We start from the raw sequence: 17,218 nt of genomic DNA on the forward strand, positions 1-17,218 counted from the left end.
TGGGGATGCAGAAACATCTGTGATGGCTTTTAAGAGAGCCCTAGAGAAGTGTTCTACAAAGGGTAGATCAGTGAAGCACAAATTTATTGCTGTCTCAGACTGCTACTCAGTCTACAGCTCAAAGATGTCGAGGGTTTTGTAAAGATAGTTCCACATAAATGTTTCATTAGCAGCACATACCTTCTCAACATGTTGGCTAAAGGACAAATTAAACAGCAACAAGAAAGTCAAAACTTATTTGTCTTCTAAAAGACCAGTATCTATATCCTAATTAAAACACGTCATCTTACCAAAGGGTAGCTGAAGATTAGAGATTTGGAAGCTCCCTAAATGGGTTCCTATGACCTGGGATGTTTATTTAAGTATTTTATCTCGCGATTATGTGTATCCAAAACACATGGAACTGCCCAGAGAGTAGGGAGCAGAACCTGGGACTTTCTCTTGCTCAGACATCACTAGGCAATTGAAGGACTTCCACAAGCTCTCCATGAACTTCTCCTGAGGCACTAGAATGCCCAGTGAGCATAGCTCCTTTTCCCAGAGCTTGGAATTAACTGGAGGTTAAAAGACCTGCTACAGGTCTGTGATTCTTCTCAAAGATAGGGAGTAATTATATTCCACACGTCCTGGGGAAGTGCATGGAAAGATGCATAGGTCAGCTCTTGGTGACTGCGTTCAAATAGCTCAAATATTTTGTGTAGAAATATGGGGATCCCCTTTTGTACAAAGGTTAGTGTTATAAGGAAGTACCTATAAGCAGCTTTTTAATACTTGGATACCTTATGGTATGGTATAACTTCTGTCTATCCCAGCTGTCACCCTTGCATCTCCTGGGATAAGAGACACTCACCAGATATTGGAGTAAGTCAGGGCTTACATTTCAAACTGAAGCAAATAACTTTATAATGTTTATAACTGGGAATACTGTCTCTTGAAGGACAGTCAGTGTGTTAAAACTGTAAATCATTCCCAAAGGTCCTAGAATGTCAAAATTTTTTTCACATTAGTAGATAATGTTTTTGTTACTTTGAGGTTCAAGGCTGCTGTCAGCTGTTAATTAATGTCAGGGGATCAGTACTTGTCCACTGAAATAACTTGATTGCCTCTGAAGTTCCTCTGAAAAGATATTAAAAAGAGGAAATCTAATGTGAGGCTGCCATTTTTTCAGAGTTGTGTTCACTGTTCCAGTGATACTTTGGCTGAAAACTTGCTTTGTTGTTCTTTTTCTGCAGGTAGTTGCCACGTGAAATTACATTTGTAGGAAGCTGAAGGACTTCTTTTGTCATCATCTGTAAGTGCCTATCTTCAAAGTAACACTTAAGTGCATCTGTAAACTAGAACTTGTCTTTTTCACGTCTCTACACAATCATTCCTCAAAATTTTATACTGTAGGTTTTTTGTAAGTTTTCCATGCAAATTCTAAAAAACTGCCCAAGGATAGTGTGAGGAGCTTGAGTGGAAATTCTCTTATTGCCTACTTGTTTACACCATTGCTTTCATACAGCAGCAATTTTTTTTCCACTTCCTTCGGGTTGTAAGTCAAAAAGGCAGTGCAATACATTTATTTTTCTGCTTTGCCTCTTGGGAGTCTCCCTGAGCAGAGCTGTTACTGCAGCAGTCTTAGTGCATAAGCTGCAGCGTGAAGATGGTCCTTGAGAATATCTCATGAAGAAAACAGGGTAAGATCTTATCTGTTTCTATCTTTCAGGGTAAAGGAAATAAAATTGTTTGAGATTCATACGTCTGGTTAGTGACAGAGCCAGGAACAGGGTACAGGTTTTGTGAACTTCACTTCTCGCTGTAGAGAGGGGAGGGCAGGTTAGTTGTGTGCACAGGGGGACTCACTGTATCACTGGAGTCATCCAAACTCTAAAGCAATGCAGCTAGGAAAACCTTTTAAATTATTTGGTTTTAGAAGTATCCACAAACGAGCCTTGAGAAGGTGTGAGGATGGTAGGTTACTTAAAGCCATAAATGCACAGGAACAAGGTGGTATTTATGGAGTCCAGGAAGTGATTGCCAGTTTGGGGAAGGGTGCTGTGTGCCAGCTGCACAGAGGGCAGACACTGTAACAGGTTATAGCAGATTTTTGTGTGCATGTTTAGTGCTGTCATGTCTTGGCATATAAGCCACACCTGTACACAGTTTAGAACACACTTCACTAATATATACAAAGTGATTTTTGGATGCAACTTTCACTTTGTTGACAGAGCAGAGTGCTAAACTGTTGCTAGTCTTCCTCTTGGCCTGTCCCTCCCAGAGTGCACTATCTGGTGGCAAACACCCTGCTAAATTTCAAGGCCCTGTGCTGAGATGACAACTAAGTAGAAATTTTTTACTCTTTTTTTTTCTTCTTCTTTTTTTTTTTTGATCATTAATTGATATTTTTATACTTGACTTTTTTTTTTTTAATCTTAAATTGTTTAATTGGGATTGTTCTATACCTGTAGGTTTTCTTGTCTTTTAAGCCTATGTGCTTCACTGAGGATATCCATGGTATTGACAGCTGGGGACCATGTGGTTCTCTTGTTGAACTGTGGCAGATATTAATGCCTGAGGTCCTCACAAAGCCTGTTTAACATTCAGTAAATGAAATGTTCCCTTCTCTGTAATACAGTACTGATCCATGAACGACTTGTTATGCTTTGTGTACTGTCTCTATTATGCAGAAGGGGTAGAAGTACCAAATGGTACTGTAATTCCCATTGCTGTGTTGCTTCTGTTTCTTGGAGGATGGTTGAAATAACCCTCTGTTAGAATGTGTGCTTCTCTGCCCCGCTCACCTGTGTCAGCACACCTCGCTCGGTCACGTTTCTGATCCTCTGTCCGGGTTTTGTTTGCACAGGTTCTGCCCGTCCCTCTGCGCTCCTCTGACAAGATGGTATTTCAGAAACCACCCGATGGTGGCTGGGGCTGGGTGATCGTTCTCGTTTCCTTCTTCACCCAGTTCCTGTGTTATGGATCACCGCTGGCGGTGGGAGTCTTGTATTTAGAATGGCTGGATGCCTTCGGAGAAGGGAAAGGCAAGACTGCTTGGGTTGGATCCCTAGCAAATGGAATCGGATTGCTTGCCAGTAAGTGTAGAAATAGTATCTATCTTAAATTGGAACCCTTCCAATGGATGCTTTTGTCTGTGTGTGCTTTTGGAATTGTATCNTATCTATCTTAAATTGGAACCCTTCCAATGGATGCTTTTGTCTGTGTGTGCTTTTGGAATTGTATCAAAGACAGCTGCACATGATAGAATGAGGACTCTGCATTTTTGTTTTGGGTCAAGATAGGTAAGAAAATTACATTTACAGTTCCGCTATGCGTAAACCAAAGCAACATAATGTTAAAAGAGCAGTAAAAATATTCCCCTTAAAAAATTAAAAATTTTTGTATTTGAATAAACTAGAAGAACCAAACTCTGGGAATGAAAATTTTGTGGATGGGATTTCTTTTTTTTTAATGAGGCTTTAATACTAATTAGCATTAGTATTTTAAAATCAGAACAAACTGTTAGTCTGAAATGGTTTAGGTGCTTTATGAAAAACAGTCAGTTAATAAATCAGTTACTAATTTTTCAGCTCTAGGGGTAAACCCGCCATTTAGGGTGGGTGAGGGCTCCTTTCCACTGTGTCTTTGAGAAAAAACTCCCTTTGAAACCTGGAAAGTTATGGGTAGCAGTAGCATTAAAAAAAAACTTTACTGGAAGCTTTTCTTTAATAAGACATTGTCAGTTGAGGAACAACAGCAAGGTTTTAGGGAAATAAAACACCACCTTGAAATTCTGTAGGTCCAGTTTGTTGCTTTAATATTGATCACAGATGTTGTACTGGGTCAAATCACTAACTTCTGTTTTTCAGAGATTCACCATGGGAACTATTATCTTTTTGCTGAATCTGGAAAAAATTGCCTGTCAGCAGAGCAACTGCTATGGGCAAAAGCAATTATGTACTCAGTGGACAAAATGCAGCTCAGGATTCCGAGGACTATCTCCTTAAAAGAAAGTTGATGTTCGGATAAGGACCTGAATGAAGACCACTGCTTTATATGACACTGTAACTGGCCAAATATTGGTGTCACATCTGTTAGGGTTTATATCATTAGGCAGAACAAGAACAGGCAAAGGCAGGTGGATCATTAACCACAAGAAGACTATATTCAGTCTCAGGGTGCAGATGGGTAAAGCACTGTAGACTGCTCTTCCATCATGCTTTTTTATTTTTCTGTATTAAGGGCATTAACTCCCGTTATTAGTGCATCAAGACCTAAATAAACTTGAGTGAGAGAGTAAAGTGGGAGGAAAATAAAGATAAACAAGGTAATTACTGAAGAAAAAACTAGACAGGAAGGAATTGCAAGAGAAGGTGTGAAGAAAAACCCTCTCCCTGGAGACCAGAAATCTGTGGCTCCGATAAGAGCCTCAGCCCCAGAGCCAAGGCCTTTTCTGCTGCTCATGCTGCCATGCCAGGGGTGCATGGGAAGCTGGGAAGAGACACAGCCAGGAAAGGTGACCCCAACTGACCAAAGGGATGTTCCAGGCCATATGACATCAAGCTCAGTGTATTAAGTGGGGTGAAGAATGGGGGATGTTTGGAGTGATGGTGTTTGTCTTCCCAAGTAACCATTATGTGTGATGGGGCCCTGTGCTCCTGGGCATGGCCGAACACCTGCTGCCCATGGGAAGCAGGGAATTAATTCCTTGTTTTGCTTTGCTTGTGTGTGTGGCTTTTGCTGTATTTTGCAGCTTTTACCCTTCCAATTCTCTCCCCAGTCCTGCTGGTGAGAGTGAGCAGCTGCGTGGTCTTGGCTGCTGGCTGGGGTTAAACCACGACAGCAGCAAATATAAACTTCTGTGACTGAATAATACAAATCAAAGGTGCTGTTGTAGCTGATTTTGGTATGGAATGATTGAATGAAATTTTGCAAGTTAGGAGGAGGTGGTGTCTGTCTATGTGCTTTTATTCTTCCAGTTTGGCATTTGGAAGCTTAATAATCATTCCTACTTCTAATGCCTTCAAAAAAAAGTACAGCGAGGGCCTTTTAATTGCATTGATGTTATCACAGTTGGCTGAAAACAAAATATGTGTTCTGAGCTTTACCTTAAATTGAAGATCCCTCTGTCTTATCAAGCTGGGATATGACCTTAATGACAAATCTACTTTAAGTAAACTTGTTGAAGGGACAATGTAAGTGTTGTAACCGCTACCCAAAACTAGAATGCTTTTGACAAGCTACAGTTTTTCATGTAGATTTCATAGCAGGCCTTTTTCAGACCTAGTCACTAGGGTAAATATCATATGTGTTTTCAGAGCAAAACCGTATAAATATAGGAAAAGAGAGCTTGCTTCTGTTCTTATTTCTGCTATTGCAGGTTCCAGTATTATAGGCCAGGTGGGGCCATTGTGTGTTGTAGCCTGTGTTAAGTAGATGATCAGGCTAACTGAATTTTTCTAAATTAACATATTTTCATGTATGTGAAAGGGTATTATCTGTAACTTAATAATCCTGCTGAACAAGCTGATTTCAGCAGCAATATTGCATGTAACAGGACTGCTTTATTCCAAAGTCCTCCTTCCTATCAGAAGTCTTCTTGCCTTTTACTGTTCCTAAGTTTAATCATAGAATCATAGAATGGTTTGGGTTGGAAGGGACCTTAAAGGTTATTTCGTTCCACCCCCTGCCATGGGCAGGGACACTATCCCACTATCCCAGGTTGGTCAAAGCCCCACCCAGCCTGGCCTTGAACACTTCAGGGATGGAGCAGCCACAGCTTCTCTGGGCAACGTTCTCTTCTAGCATTTGTTGTTTGTTCCTTTCTCCACCTTTATGTTGGTGTCCAGTCTCTGATGTAGTTATCCAAAGACATTTTTAAGTATCGATACTATTAAAACGATTCATGTTGCATACAGAAAATACTGTAATGCTCATTTGATTAAGAACATGTTTGTTATCTTAGTGCATTCTCCATTGCAAAACTTTTCTTCAGTAATGTTTCCTCCTTGAAAGTATACAAACTTACGATAGGAGTTGCTTAGTTTTAGTTTTCATCTGATGAATAATGTTATTTTCAAGTGGTATATTTTGAAGTACCCCTGGATTAGTGTGATGGACGTCTACAAAATACAATCAAATTACTTCTAAATTTTCTTTAAAGCCTGTACCTTGATTCAGTCTTTTTGCCATTGACACAAAAAACTCCAACACTTTTAGTTAAGGCTTTTCTGGAGAGCCATTGACTCCTCTGTGAGCTCTCTTCAACTTAACATCACCTTTCTGAAGCTGTGCGTGCCAGACTGGAATAAGAATGGCAGTTATGGTGGATTTGCAGCTGCAGGCAGGAAATAAGTGAGTGTCCATTTTCTTAGGAAGACTTTTGTCATTGATAGCACCAGCAATCACATTCATTAGTTGGCTTCTGTAACAAAGGTAGGTCCAGTGACTCTGCTGTGTTATTACTGTAATTTCACCAAAAAGAGGATGATACGTGTGGCATCTGGCATAGAATAAGGTTCTGTGTGTCTCCCCCCTTCCCTCTGTACATGTAGTCTTAAACTTTTTTTTTAAGCACCTGGTGCTGGTGAGCCCTTTCATGTTTGCTGCGTTGGTATCCTTTCTAAAATGTTTACTTCTGACTTGCATGAGAGCTAAACTTAGACTGGAGACATAGAAACCCAGTTCAGCACCTTGTTTATTGGGATGAGTTTCCTGGCCTCCTGGTGTTCCATTTCTGTCCATGTGCTCACAGCACAGGCAGTGTTGCTAAGGCCAATGTCAGCTGGAAAAGGGAACGGGACAGGGACCTGGTTGGCCTGTTCTTCGCAGGATGACTTGGGCTGTGACTTTTTGTGACACGACCTGACAGCGCACTGGAAGAAATGAGCCTAAAACAGTGAAAGAAAAGCATCAGTGTTATTGTACAGGGCAGAGGTGAGACCTCCTCTACCAAGTGAGGTGTTATAACCTTGATCAGGCTACGGTAGATGTGGCACTTGGCTCCAGGGCTTGTTGCATATGAAGAAATTGGAAAAGCTTAGTTTGTTTCCCCTACTAAAACAGGCTAGAGGAGGATATTTATGTACCTTCTTGAAGATCATGTGTTTCTTCTGCACCAAGTGTTCCTGATTTTACATCCATTTGGAGCCTGAAATTGAATTTGATCCATGTTAACACTTGTTAAAAGTAAAACAGACAAAGACCTTGGCGCCTGTAATTGGCACCACTGCTGTTTATCCTGAGAGTTGACTTCACAGTATTTGGCGTAGGAGGAGACACCAGCAATGTCTCCCATTCCTTCTTCCCTTCATTAATGGAGAAAGAACAAAGGGAAGACTCTCTTTTGTGAGGCATGTCTTGATAATTTGATGGGGTGTTTCTACTGATCTGAGAAATTCTGTGTTAAATGTTAAAAAAGCCTAATTTTGGGTTTTCAAGCAAAAATTTTACAATTCTAAAACCGCCTTTGCAGCATCTACTTATTTTTGGGCCAAAACCTCACACATACATAGCCCCCATTGTAAAGTATGGAAGCTGTACATAGTTTTTGTGGAGGGGAGAGGGCACCCCAAAGATTCCTCTGAAAAGGAGCCCAGTTCATAGAATAACTTTACCAGAAAGGAGCAGTCTTTCCAATCACTTGGGTGTGGGTTGCTGTCCGGTGTAAAAAGCTTTTATTCTCATCTATATTCATACCCAGACTACAAACATTTGGAGAATATTATGTTTATTATAACCAGGTTTTAAAAATGAACTTAATATGCAAAAATATTCCTGCACTCTGTCCAGTGGATTTTACGTGCAGTCCATGAGTGTTGCTTCTACTCTACGGTTTCAACAGGCTCGGACAGATACCAACACTAGGGTGGGTCAGATTAATGCAGGTGATAAGGAAAAGAACTCAGCTGTCCAATATTGTTTGTTTAGCAAAAGGTTTTGTGTGTGTATGAGATGAAGGAGGGAGGACCCTCGAGATGAGCGAGTGGAGGATGGGACTGTCGGTTTGCAGGTTTTTTTTTTCTCTTCATGTGAAAATATTGAGGAAGAGAGTGCTAGTTCTTGATGTCCATAAAAGAAACAACTTTGTACTTGTCAGGAGGTCAGCAGATTGTGGTAGTTATAAAGTTCCTCTGTGAGCAGCTGATGGTTTGTTTTCATGTCTCAGGAAGGACTCACTGTCACATCCAGGTCTCACTGAAGGTAAAGTCTTTTATTCAAAATAATAAAAATATCAATGTACAAATGAATCCTTCTAGGTGTTCTCCCTCTTTGGTCTGTCTGCATAAAGATCTACTGTGAAAACCCATATTCTTTCTGCTGCTGCTTCCCATTTTGTCTAGGGATCTTCTTGACTGCTCCTCTGCAGAGCCTGATAATTGTGTCACTGTCTGCTGAGCTGTGACAGGTCGTGTCAGAGGATCAGTGCTGGCTGCTGAGTCTTTCCTCCTAGAGTTGGCTATCATTCTTATCAACTGAGCTGGTATCTTTTTTTGATAGAGTTTGGTCTAGTTTTAAGATGCATCATTTGGAAAGGAAAAAGCCCCAGCGATTTTATTTGTAAAAGAGGTAAATATTTATCAGTGTCTTCAAATATTATTCTAATTCTAGTGCTAACCCCTGGAGTTGTTGGCAAACTGAACAAAATGCTGGCTTAAAAGCTATTTTTCATGCTTAGTATTGAGGATTGCCACTGGGGTTTTATTTTTGTGGTGTTCACATTACGGTAAGAAAGGATCTGTCTGAAAGAGAGTCAGCTAATAAAACCCCTTATGCTGCCTGAAGAGCTGTTTCCTATGTGGCTGTACATAGACTCCTGTATTCCTCAGAACATCCACTTTGAACAAAATCCATGGGGCAGGAGTTCACAGAGCAAGTCTCAGTCCCAGTCTGGGAAAGTTGGATTTTCACTGGAATTAAGTGCCTTGAACCCATTGTGCTTCAATTACTTGTAAAGAATAACATGTTTGTGTACAGTGAACTCCTGTGCAAATGCCATGGTAATAACTGAAGGTACTGTGCCTGGTGGAAAAAAAATGCCAGCTCTTTAGGAAATGGAGAAAGGGAAGGAATGCAAAGAGGCAGGGTAAAGAACAAAGATGCTGGCTGTCATGGGGGTTTTCTTTTGTGACTTTTATTTTCTGGCAGTGTGATGAGGGGACTGTAGTAGTGCCCAGCATGAAGGCGAAGATGGAGCTGTTTTTCTTCTCAACCCAGTGAAGAGTATAACCCAGAGAAGAATAATAACTATTTTAATACTTATACTGGCGCTCCTTCTTATAAACAGGGCCATTGCTGGGCTGCCAGATCTCTCGCTGTGTGAGATGGCAGAGTAATACTGAGCTTATTGGAGCAGGTTCTTCAGTTTTGTGCAGGTTGTTTTCCATATTGGAGTGAAAAGGTCTCTTTGTACTTTTTGTTCTTCTTTGGGATTAATTTTTTTAAGTGGGAGAAGCTGGAAGACCATCTCCTTGGACCTTGTCAGGGATGCTTTTGATGGTGTTCCAGTGGAGAATGTCCTTGTCAGGACATGAAGACATGTTTTTCAGCTCTGTGTCTCTCTTGTTCTGCCTTGGTGTCAGGTGGTCCAGTTTCACCTTGGATCAGTGAGGTGTGTACCAGTACCACCACCCCAGGCTGGACAGAGACCTTCTGAAAGTAGCTGTGTCAAAATACAGAGAGCAGGTGGAAGGGAAATACTGCTTGTTTTAACAAGGTAGTGAGTCAGAAATAAAGAATAGAAAGAGGGCAAATTCCCCTGCTTAATTGAATTATGTTATCACTACCTAATGTTCTTTTACTGTAGAAAAATTCTTATATAATACGGAGTCAATCCTTTGTTTATTTTTAAATCCTGTGGTTTTAGGAAGCATACCAACGTTAATTTGCCAGTTCTAGCAATTAATTCTAAGAATCAGCAACAATCAAACACTCTCAGCTTTTGTTCTCAGCAAGTTACTCTGCCCAAGTTACACTGGCCAGCTTTCATTCCCACAGCATGCTGACTCTTGAGTGGCAGCAAGTGCTTACATCTTCCTTTTTCATAGTTTCCAAAATCCAAATAAACCCTCCTTCTCCAGAACATTTTCTTGATTCCCCTGTAACTCTGACTCTTTGCCTGGAAGAGCCCCAATTCAGACTCGCTCCCCTTTGCGTTCCCGAGGCAGAAGCTCTTATGTAGGGCGAGAGTTCTGACCTGCCTTGTCTTTGAGGCTCATTTCACCTGCTGACGAATCTGTGCCCCTGCCTGTCAGAACTGCTTGTCCCGTGGCTGGTAACCACAGGAAAACCTTGCCTGCATTCCCAGCTGCTCGATCCTGTCTGCAAACCTAGGCAAGCACCATCCCTGGCTCCAACTGGTGTTTACCTCCTATCACCTCTCTGGGCTCGCCTCCCATCAGCTGGGAATGTCAGCCACGTGTGAGTCAGGGAGCTCTGACCTGAACAAACGGCACGCTCCGAAATCACACTCCGAAATCACAAAATCACACTCCGAAATCACTCTCCAAAATCTCTGCTTTTGCGGATTGTATCCAGCGTGGAGTGTCTGTGTTTTGATGCAGAGGTGGCGAGGTGGTTTTGTTTGTTTGTTTGTTTGAAATAATGTCGGTCATCTGCTTATCTGACTGCTAATCTCCGAGCTGCTGAGTTTAGGATCATGGGGCTAATGTATAAGTTTATGTATGAATGCTTAGAACTGCAGGGTTTCAGATAGATTGTCTTTTGCAAGCCAAGTCCCTTGCTGGTTGCTTATTTATGCAGGGCACCAAGCTTGCATGCTACTTAAAAGGTGTATTCCAGGTCACACAAGTGAAAATAAGTGCTTGTTCTACAATTTCTGTGAGGAGGGAACTGGCTGAGTAGAGGCAGGGTACAAATTCTGCCTCCTTTGTTCTTGTTTTGAAGAACTAAACAACCAAGAAATATTGGGGAGTTAAGAGAGGGAGAAACCTCTTCCAAATTTCATGAATGTTGCCCTGGATGTTCTCAAAGTGCCTTTTATTTTCTGTAGTTTTACAGCTGAAACCAAGATAGGTAGTAAAGAGTTATTTGGTACAATACTGACTAGCAGGTATTTAATTTCCTCAAAAATCAGGGAAGAGTACTGTTTGTATTTATCTATATATCAACAGATATTTCCTCTCTGTAAGCACCAGGTGGCATTCTTACTGTGATTATGATCAGAAGTTACTGTTTTTCCATTTCAATTTTATAAATGTAATATCAGGATGAATGTATATAGTGCCTTTCTGAAGCACAGTTTTTGGGCTCTGTCAAAAAGAGCTTCTTGAAGCCTGGGTGATGGTCTGTCTTTGGTATCCCCGGATGAAGATTCTTTTCAGAACCTTTGTACAAGTCCTTAGATGTGTAGTGACAGTGTTACAGTCCAGTATGTGTCCATCATCCCATGTTTAAGGAGTGTTTTGCTCGCTCTTTCCCTCCCAGCCCTGGTACCCTTTCATGGTCTTGATATCAGTTTCTCCTTGTGCACAAATCTGACAAGCCTGACCTTGAATGTTTTTATAACCGACTGTTTCAAAGAACCCCGTAAAAATTAGTACTCTGAATTGTTATTTAATATAATTCTATATTTAAATAATTATCATAAGAAACATTTCCACAGACTGACATTTGAGAAATTTTTCCTGGTGCTGGTATTTACTAGGAATGTTTTTCCTGCTTTTCCTCTAGGTCCTGTCTGCAGTATATGTGTGTCATCTTTTGGAGCAAGACCAGTAGCTATCTTCAGTGGCTTTATGGTGGCCGGGGGCCTCATGATGAGCAGTTTTGCACCTAACATATACTTTCTATATGTTTCATATGGGATAGTTGTTGGTAAGAAATGCCTTCCCTTCATGTTGAGACTTAGTCTTGGTTATTTTGAGTCTCGGTTTATGAATATGAAATGGGAAACAGATTCACAGAGGCAGTGGTAGTCTGGTACTCGATTTATCAAGGAGTACTTTACTTTTGGGCAGGGAGGGATGTTGCACAGGCAGGCTGTTACCATGTAGTGAAAGATGAAAACACTGTACATATTCATCAAGGTTTGAAAACAGTTTGTCCTCTGTTGACACAATTGTAAGAGATGGAGAAGCTGAGGTTTTACCTAAGGGCTGGAATCAAGCAGGTCTTCTGCAGGCATGAAGGAAATGCCAGTCTTAAAGGAATAACATCTCTGCAGTCTGTCATGTACTCATTCTAATTTGATAAATTAGAGATCATTAGGGAGCAATGTTGTTCTCCACATAATTGGATTGAACCTAAAATGCTGTGCTAGAGGCATGAAAGTGCTGTTCTCCTAGCAAGTGGTGACCTGCCCCTGTGTGCTGCAGAGGGCTGCTGTGGGTGGCTGATCAAATTAACTGTGTCAGGAATTTGGGCACTTCGCTGGTCAGCAGGGACCCAGCATGGTGCTGACCGGGCACGGTGCCCGTGGATGCAGCTCTGCTGAGTTCTGGGGCCACCCCCTGGGCTGAAAGCCTTGTAACCCTCCACACAGCACAGAACCTCAAACCCAGCCTGCTCCACACAGGTTCAGCAGCCAGGGATGCTCAGGGGGAGGGAGGTGGGGCAGTGCAGCAGTGTAGTCGCCCTGTCAGTGTGAGGCTGGTGTGGCTGGTGATGAGCCAGAGTTAAGAGGTACCTCTGCACCCAGAGTACACTACTGTGTTACCTGAGGAATAACGAGGGGCACTGATTCCCAGAGGATGCAACTTGCTTTATATCTAACTCTCTTTCTCAAGGTCTTGGATGTGGCCTTTTGTACACTGCAACAGTTACCATCACTTGCCAGTATTTTGACAAACGCAGAGGCCTTGCACTCGGTCTGATTTCAACAGGTATGGCTTTTAATTATCATTCTCTCTAACTTTTCAACTCTGATACAGCTACTGTTACCTTGGCAATAAAAAACGGGATTATATTTTTCTCAGTTACTTCCTGAAGTACTTCATGAGTCGAAACATCATTAGTAATGAAGAGATAAATTCAGGCTTCAGATAAAATAGTAACTACACTTGCAGGTGTATGCCATGAGTTATCCATACAGATGAGAAAAGGATATTCACTCAAATAAAAGCAGACTCATGCATACCTTGGGCTGTGTACCATGGATAATAAGAGGGGAAGTGTTCCATGGAACACTCATCTTACACAGGATCAGAGGTGAGAAGGAGATTGGAGGATATAAATACTGGATCACCATAACCTCACATTAGCTGCACCTTTAAAGGAGTAGTTGAAATTTGGGCTTACATTTGTAATATTTTTTTCCTTTCCAGTCAAAAAGGAACTAAATTCTGAAGTATTCCAAAGGCTTATCCCAGCTTTTTTCATCCATGTATGTTGAAGTGATCCCAGAAAAATGAACCTCTGATAATACAAGGAAAATTCTTTTAAGGATACTGAGCAGTCTTTCTTACCCTCTCTCTGGGCCTTTAGGTTGTGTGATGTTGTACACCAAGAAGAATTAATGTAGGATAGATAATAAAGAAGGATAATAAAGTAGGAACTGTTAAAGACAGCTGCTGTCCCATGCCTTGTTTTCCAGATTGTATGGAGTCTCCCCTCTGATCTGTAGCTGTCAGTGAGGAGAGGCATGGTCAGTATAGTCAGAGTTGTGAGATGATACCAGACCCACACCATATTTATATAAGGGAACTTCTGCATAAATGTTTCTTGGAATCATTTTCAGGGGCTTTTGTTAGGATTCCAGGTAGTTTGCCTTAAAATCTGATATTACTGAGCCCTGGTTAATTTTAGTACCTGGAAAACAAAACAAGTATGAATTTTGTAATTATTTCTTCCTATGTTTAGCGCCAAACTATATAAATGGTTCTACTATAACCTAGATACAGTCTTCAGCAAATCATTTTAAAGTTTGTCTTTAAATTGACTTGAAGAACCAATGCTCTGTATTTGTGGGAGGACATCCATTGATTACAATGGGTCTCTCTTCACTTCAACGAAAAGCTTTTTCTTTAAATTAGTGGGATTGCTTTAAATGCTTGTGCTCATAGTAATTCCTTACTCTTCAGTGTTTCCTTTGGAATTGCCAAATTCCTCAAGTGCATGTTTAGTCCTGTAGAGCTTCAGAGCTGTCTTTGGAATAAAGTCCCACCGGGTGAGCCCCACTTCTTAAACACCAGGCAGTCAAGGGCTTTTTCTAAAAGGGCTCTTGGTGAACCCCTGATGTCTTCCTGCCTTAGAGGAGAAAGGTGGCAGTGAGGAGGAGAAAGGGCAAAACGTTGAGGTGTGAAATTCTGTGTTAACTCAAAATGGTACCTGAAGGGACACATGTATGTGAGTGCATGGCAAAAGGATGGCTTAATAGTTCTTTTATGTTTTTGGTCTTACTTGTTTCTAAAGTGCCTGTTAGTGCTAATGGCAATAAATTGTTCAGATTTTTGTGGATACTCAACAAAGAAACTGTAACTTCAAGCGGGATGATGACTTACCAGTTCTTTGGATGGAGCAGAGAGGAGCACAGATGACTTACCATTCCTGTGACAGTGTATTCGTAGCTGCTAAATTGTATAAGTTTGTTAGTGTTGAAGGATGTTCTCAGTTTTTCAGTTAAAACTGATCTTATTTTCCTCTTATAGGCTCAAGTGTTGGACTCTTCATATATGCAGCATTACAAAGAGAACTTATCGAGCTATATGGACTGGATGGTTGTCTGCTAATAGTTGGTGCTCTGTCTCTAAATATATTAGCATGTGGCAGCCTAATGAGACCATTAGAGTCATCAGGTTCTCCTCCACCGGAAAAACCATGTGTAGACAAAGTGCCAGATCAATATTTTGTTTACCATGAAAAAGAAAAGACTGTTGAAGAAAATATAAGCATCCTTGAAAAGGGCTACATTGATGAAAAATGTGTGAACAATGTGCTTGACTGCAAACAGGATAGCGTTTTAAATAAGAATGTATTGAGCTCAATAAATGTAAATGAGAAAGACACTTATAAAAAGAAAGTTGTAGAACAGACAAACTTCTGCAAGCAACTTGCCAAAAGGAAGTGGCAGCTCTATTTGACCTACTGGAGGGAAACCATGGTTCTTTTTAAGAACAAAGTATTTTCAGCTCTCTTTGTTGCCATCTTGCTCTTCGATATTGGTGGATTTCCTCCTTCTCTGCTCATGGAAGATGTAGCAAGAAGTGCAAACATTAATGAAGATGACTATTATATGCCCCTCATTTCCATTATTGGCATTATGACTACTGTTGGCAAACTTATTTTAGGAATACTGGCCGATTTCAAGTGGGTTAACACTTTATATCTGTATGTAACTACCTTATTAATGACAGGATTGGCCTTGTTTGCAATTCCATTTGCCAAAAGTTACCTTACATTAGCAATGCTTTCTGGGATTTTGGGTTTTCTGACTGGGAACTGGTCAATTTTTCCATATGTAACAACAAAGACTGTGGGAATTGAGAAGCTGACTCACGCATACGGGATACTGATGTTCTTCGCTGGACTTGGAAACAGCCTCGGACCACCAATTGTAGGTAAGGTCAAGGTAGATAGTATAAACTGAGCGTGGGCTGGTCAAGACCAGACAGAATTAATTTGCATGTGAGTAGTTCTGGTTGGCCCTAATAGTAATAATGGAAAGGTGAAATCAAAATCTTCAACAAAACTTAGAGCCTGTTTGGCTTGAGCTGGTCATCTGATTGTGTGCTTGTTTCAGCTTTGATGAAAAGCACGTTTCATGTCTAAGTGGTCCAACTGTTATAGGTTTGCCTTATTTTATTTTATTTTTCTGTGGTGTTTCTCTAAGTTAACAGTGCTGTGTTACATTTAACTCCTCGGTGATGCACTTCTCTCTTATTCTCACCCCCAGGCTGGTTTTATGACTGGACGCAGGAGTACGACACCGCGTTCTATTTCAGTGGCTTTTGTGTCTTACTGGGTGGATTTCTCCTACTGCTGGCAGCGTTGCCCTGCTGGAATGCCTGCACCAACCAGAGCTCAAAGCTGCCTCCAAATACTTACTCCTACAAAGTTGCATCTAGCGCTTAGGTGACAACTGGAAAACACTTTGCGCCTTTTTATATTATATAGCAAAGTATTTTAGTAATTTTCCACTTATTTATGAAGCCCACAAATCCTCTTCTACTATAAAAATTCCATTGTTGCTTGTTCTTGTTGTTCAGTTCCTTCTTCTTCTTTTATTTCTTTTTTTTTTTTAAATGTTATTTTTAAGAACAGTCTTATTTTGTCTACTGTGCACTGTGTTTCCAGCCTTTGTCTACTGTAATTTCCTTTTACCCTGTAAGGGGTATGTTCTGCTGTATTATCAGCTGTACTTTTTTTTAAGGGGGATGGTGTGGAGGGGTGAAAACTTTGAAGCAAAAATGAAGGCCTGTTCCTTATGGAAGAAGGTTGGCATTTCTGTCACCTTTTCTAGGTCTCCAAGTTGCACAGTCAGGCTTTACAAAACAAAAATTTGCCTTATTAGAATGTAATACTGTGGCGAGGTGCTTTTAACATCATGCTTAGATTAACTTTTTGTCTTTTTAAAGTCTGTGCAATTTACAATGAAGTGCCAATTGCAGGAGGGAGAAGAGGGGAAACAAATCAACCTTATGTTGCATAACTGAAGTGAACATTATGATGAAAGTAAAGATTCTTACTACCACTACAACTAAGAACTGTGTTTATAAATATTGCACATTTTGTGAAGTCTGTTTATAAAACTGTTGAACCAAAAAGTTTTAAACCAAGGAATAAATGTGATTGTTGAAACCGTGAAAAGAAATGCTGACTTGGTTATGAAAGTTCTTAATCTTTAGATCAAAGTTGGGGATGTGCTCACAGAAGCCTACAGGTGAGTGTTTCTAAGTCAGTCACCCATGGTCTGGAGGTACTGGGGGCCTCTCTTGTTGCACAGCCACAGTTTAGTGGGTTGAACCTACTGCAGAGAGCTAAATAGTAGAGCTTGCAACAAGGTAGACCTGATGAGAAAAGGGAAAATGTGACAGCAATGTCATCTCTGCTGTCGTTTTTGGAATGGATACAGCAAGGAGAAAAGTTGGTAAGAGGGAGCAAGAAAAATCGTGGGGGAGGGTTAACAGAAGAGGTTCAGGGAAAGCTGATGTGGAAACAGTTGCAACACTTGAACACCAAACAAGCCAGTGAAGAGAGAGCCCCTGAAACCTACTCCCTCTCTAGCTGCAGCCTGCCCCTGTGTGTGTGCTGGCTTTGTGCTGGCGTGACTGGGGGAACACTG

The 17,218-nt window shown here is 41.0% G+C and overlaps 1 protein-coding gene across 1 annotated transcript in view; it reads left to right on the forward strand.

Annotated features, from left to right (window-relative positions):
- Positions 1–16,747, forward strand: part of SLC16A9 (solute carrier family 16 member 9) — a 20,092-nt gene extending 3,345 nt beyond the window's left edge. Inside the window, exons 2-7 of the mRNA XM_017826116.1 lie at positions 1,233–1,291; positions 2,846–3,074; positions 11,671–11,814; positions 12,726–12,821; positions 14,586–15,494; positions 15,830–16,747. Of these exons, the coding sequence (XP_017681605.1) occupies positions 2,879–3,074; positions 11,671–11,814; positions 12,726–12,821; positions 14,586–15,494; positions 15,830–16,008 (1,524 nt within the window). The 5' untranslated portion in view covers positions 1,233–1,291; positions 2,846–2,878 and the 3' untranslated portion in view covers positions 16,009–16,747. The remainder of the gene's footprint in view (positions 1–1,232; positions 1,292–2,845; positions 3,075–11,670; positions 11,815–12,725; positions 12,822–14,585; positions 15,495–15,829) is intronic.
- Positions 16,748–17,218: the final 471 nt, after the last annotated feature.

Source organism: Lepidothrix coronata, unplaced genomic scaffold (genome assembly GCF_001604755.1).
Source record: "Lepidothrix coronata isolate B3197 unplaced genomic scaffold, Lepidothrix_coronata-1.0 Scaffold124, whole genome shotgun sequence".
Classification (NCBI taxonomy): domain Eukaryota; kingdom Metazoa; phylum Chordata; class Aves; order Passeriformes; family Pipridae; genus Lepidothrix; species Lepidothrix coronata.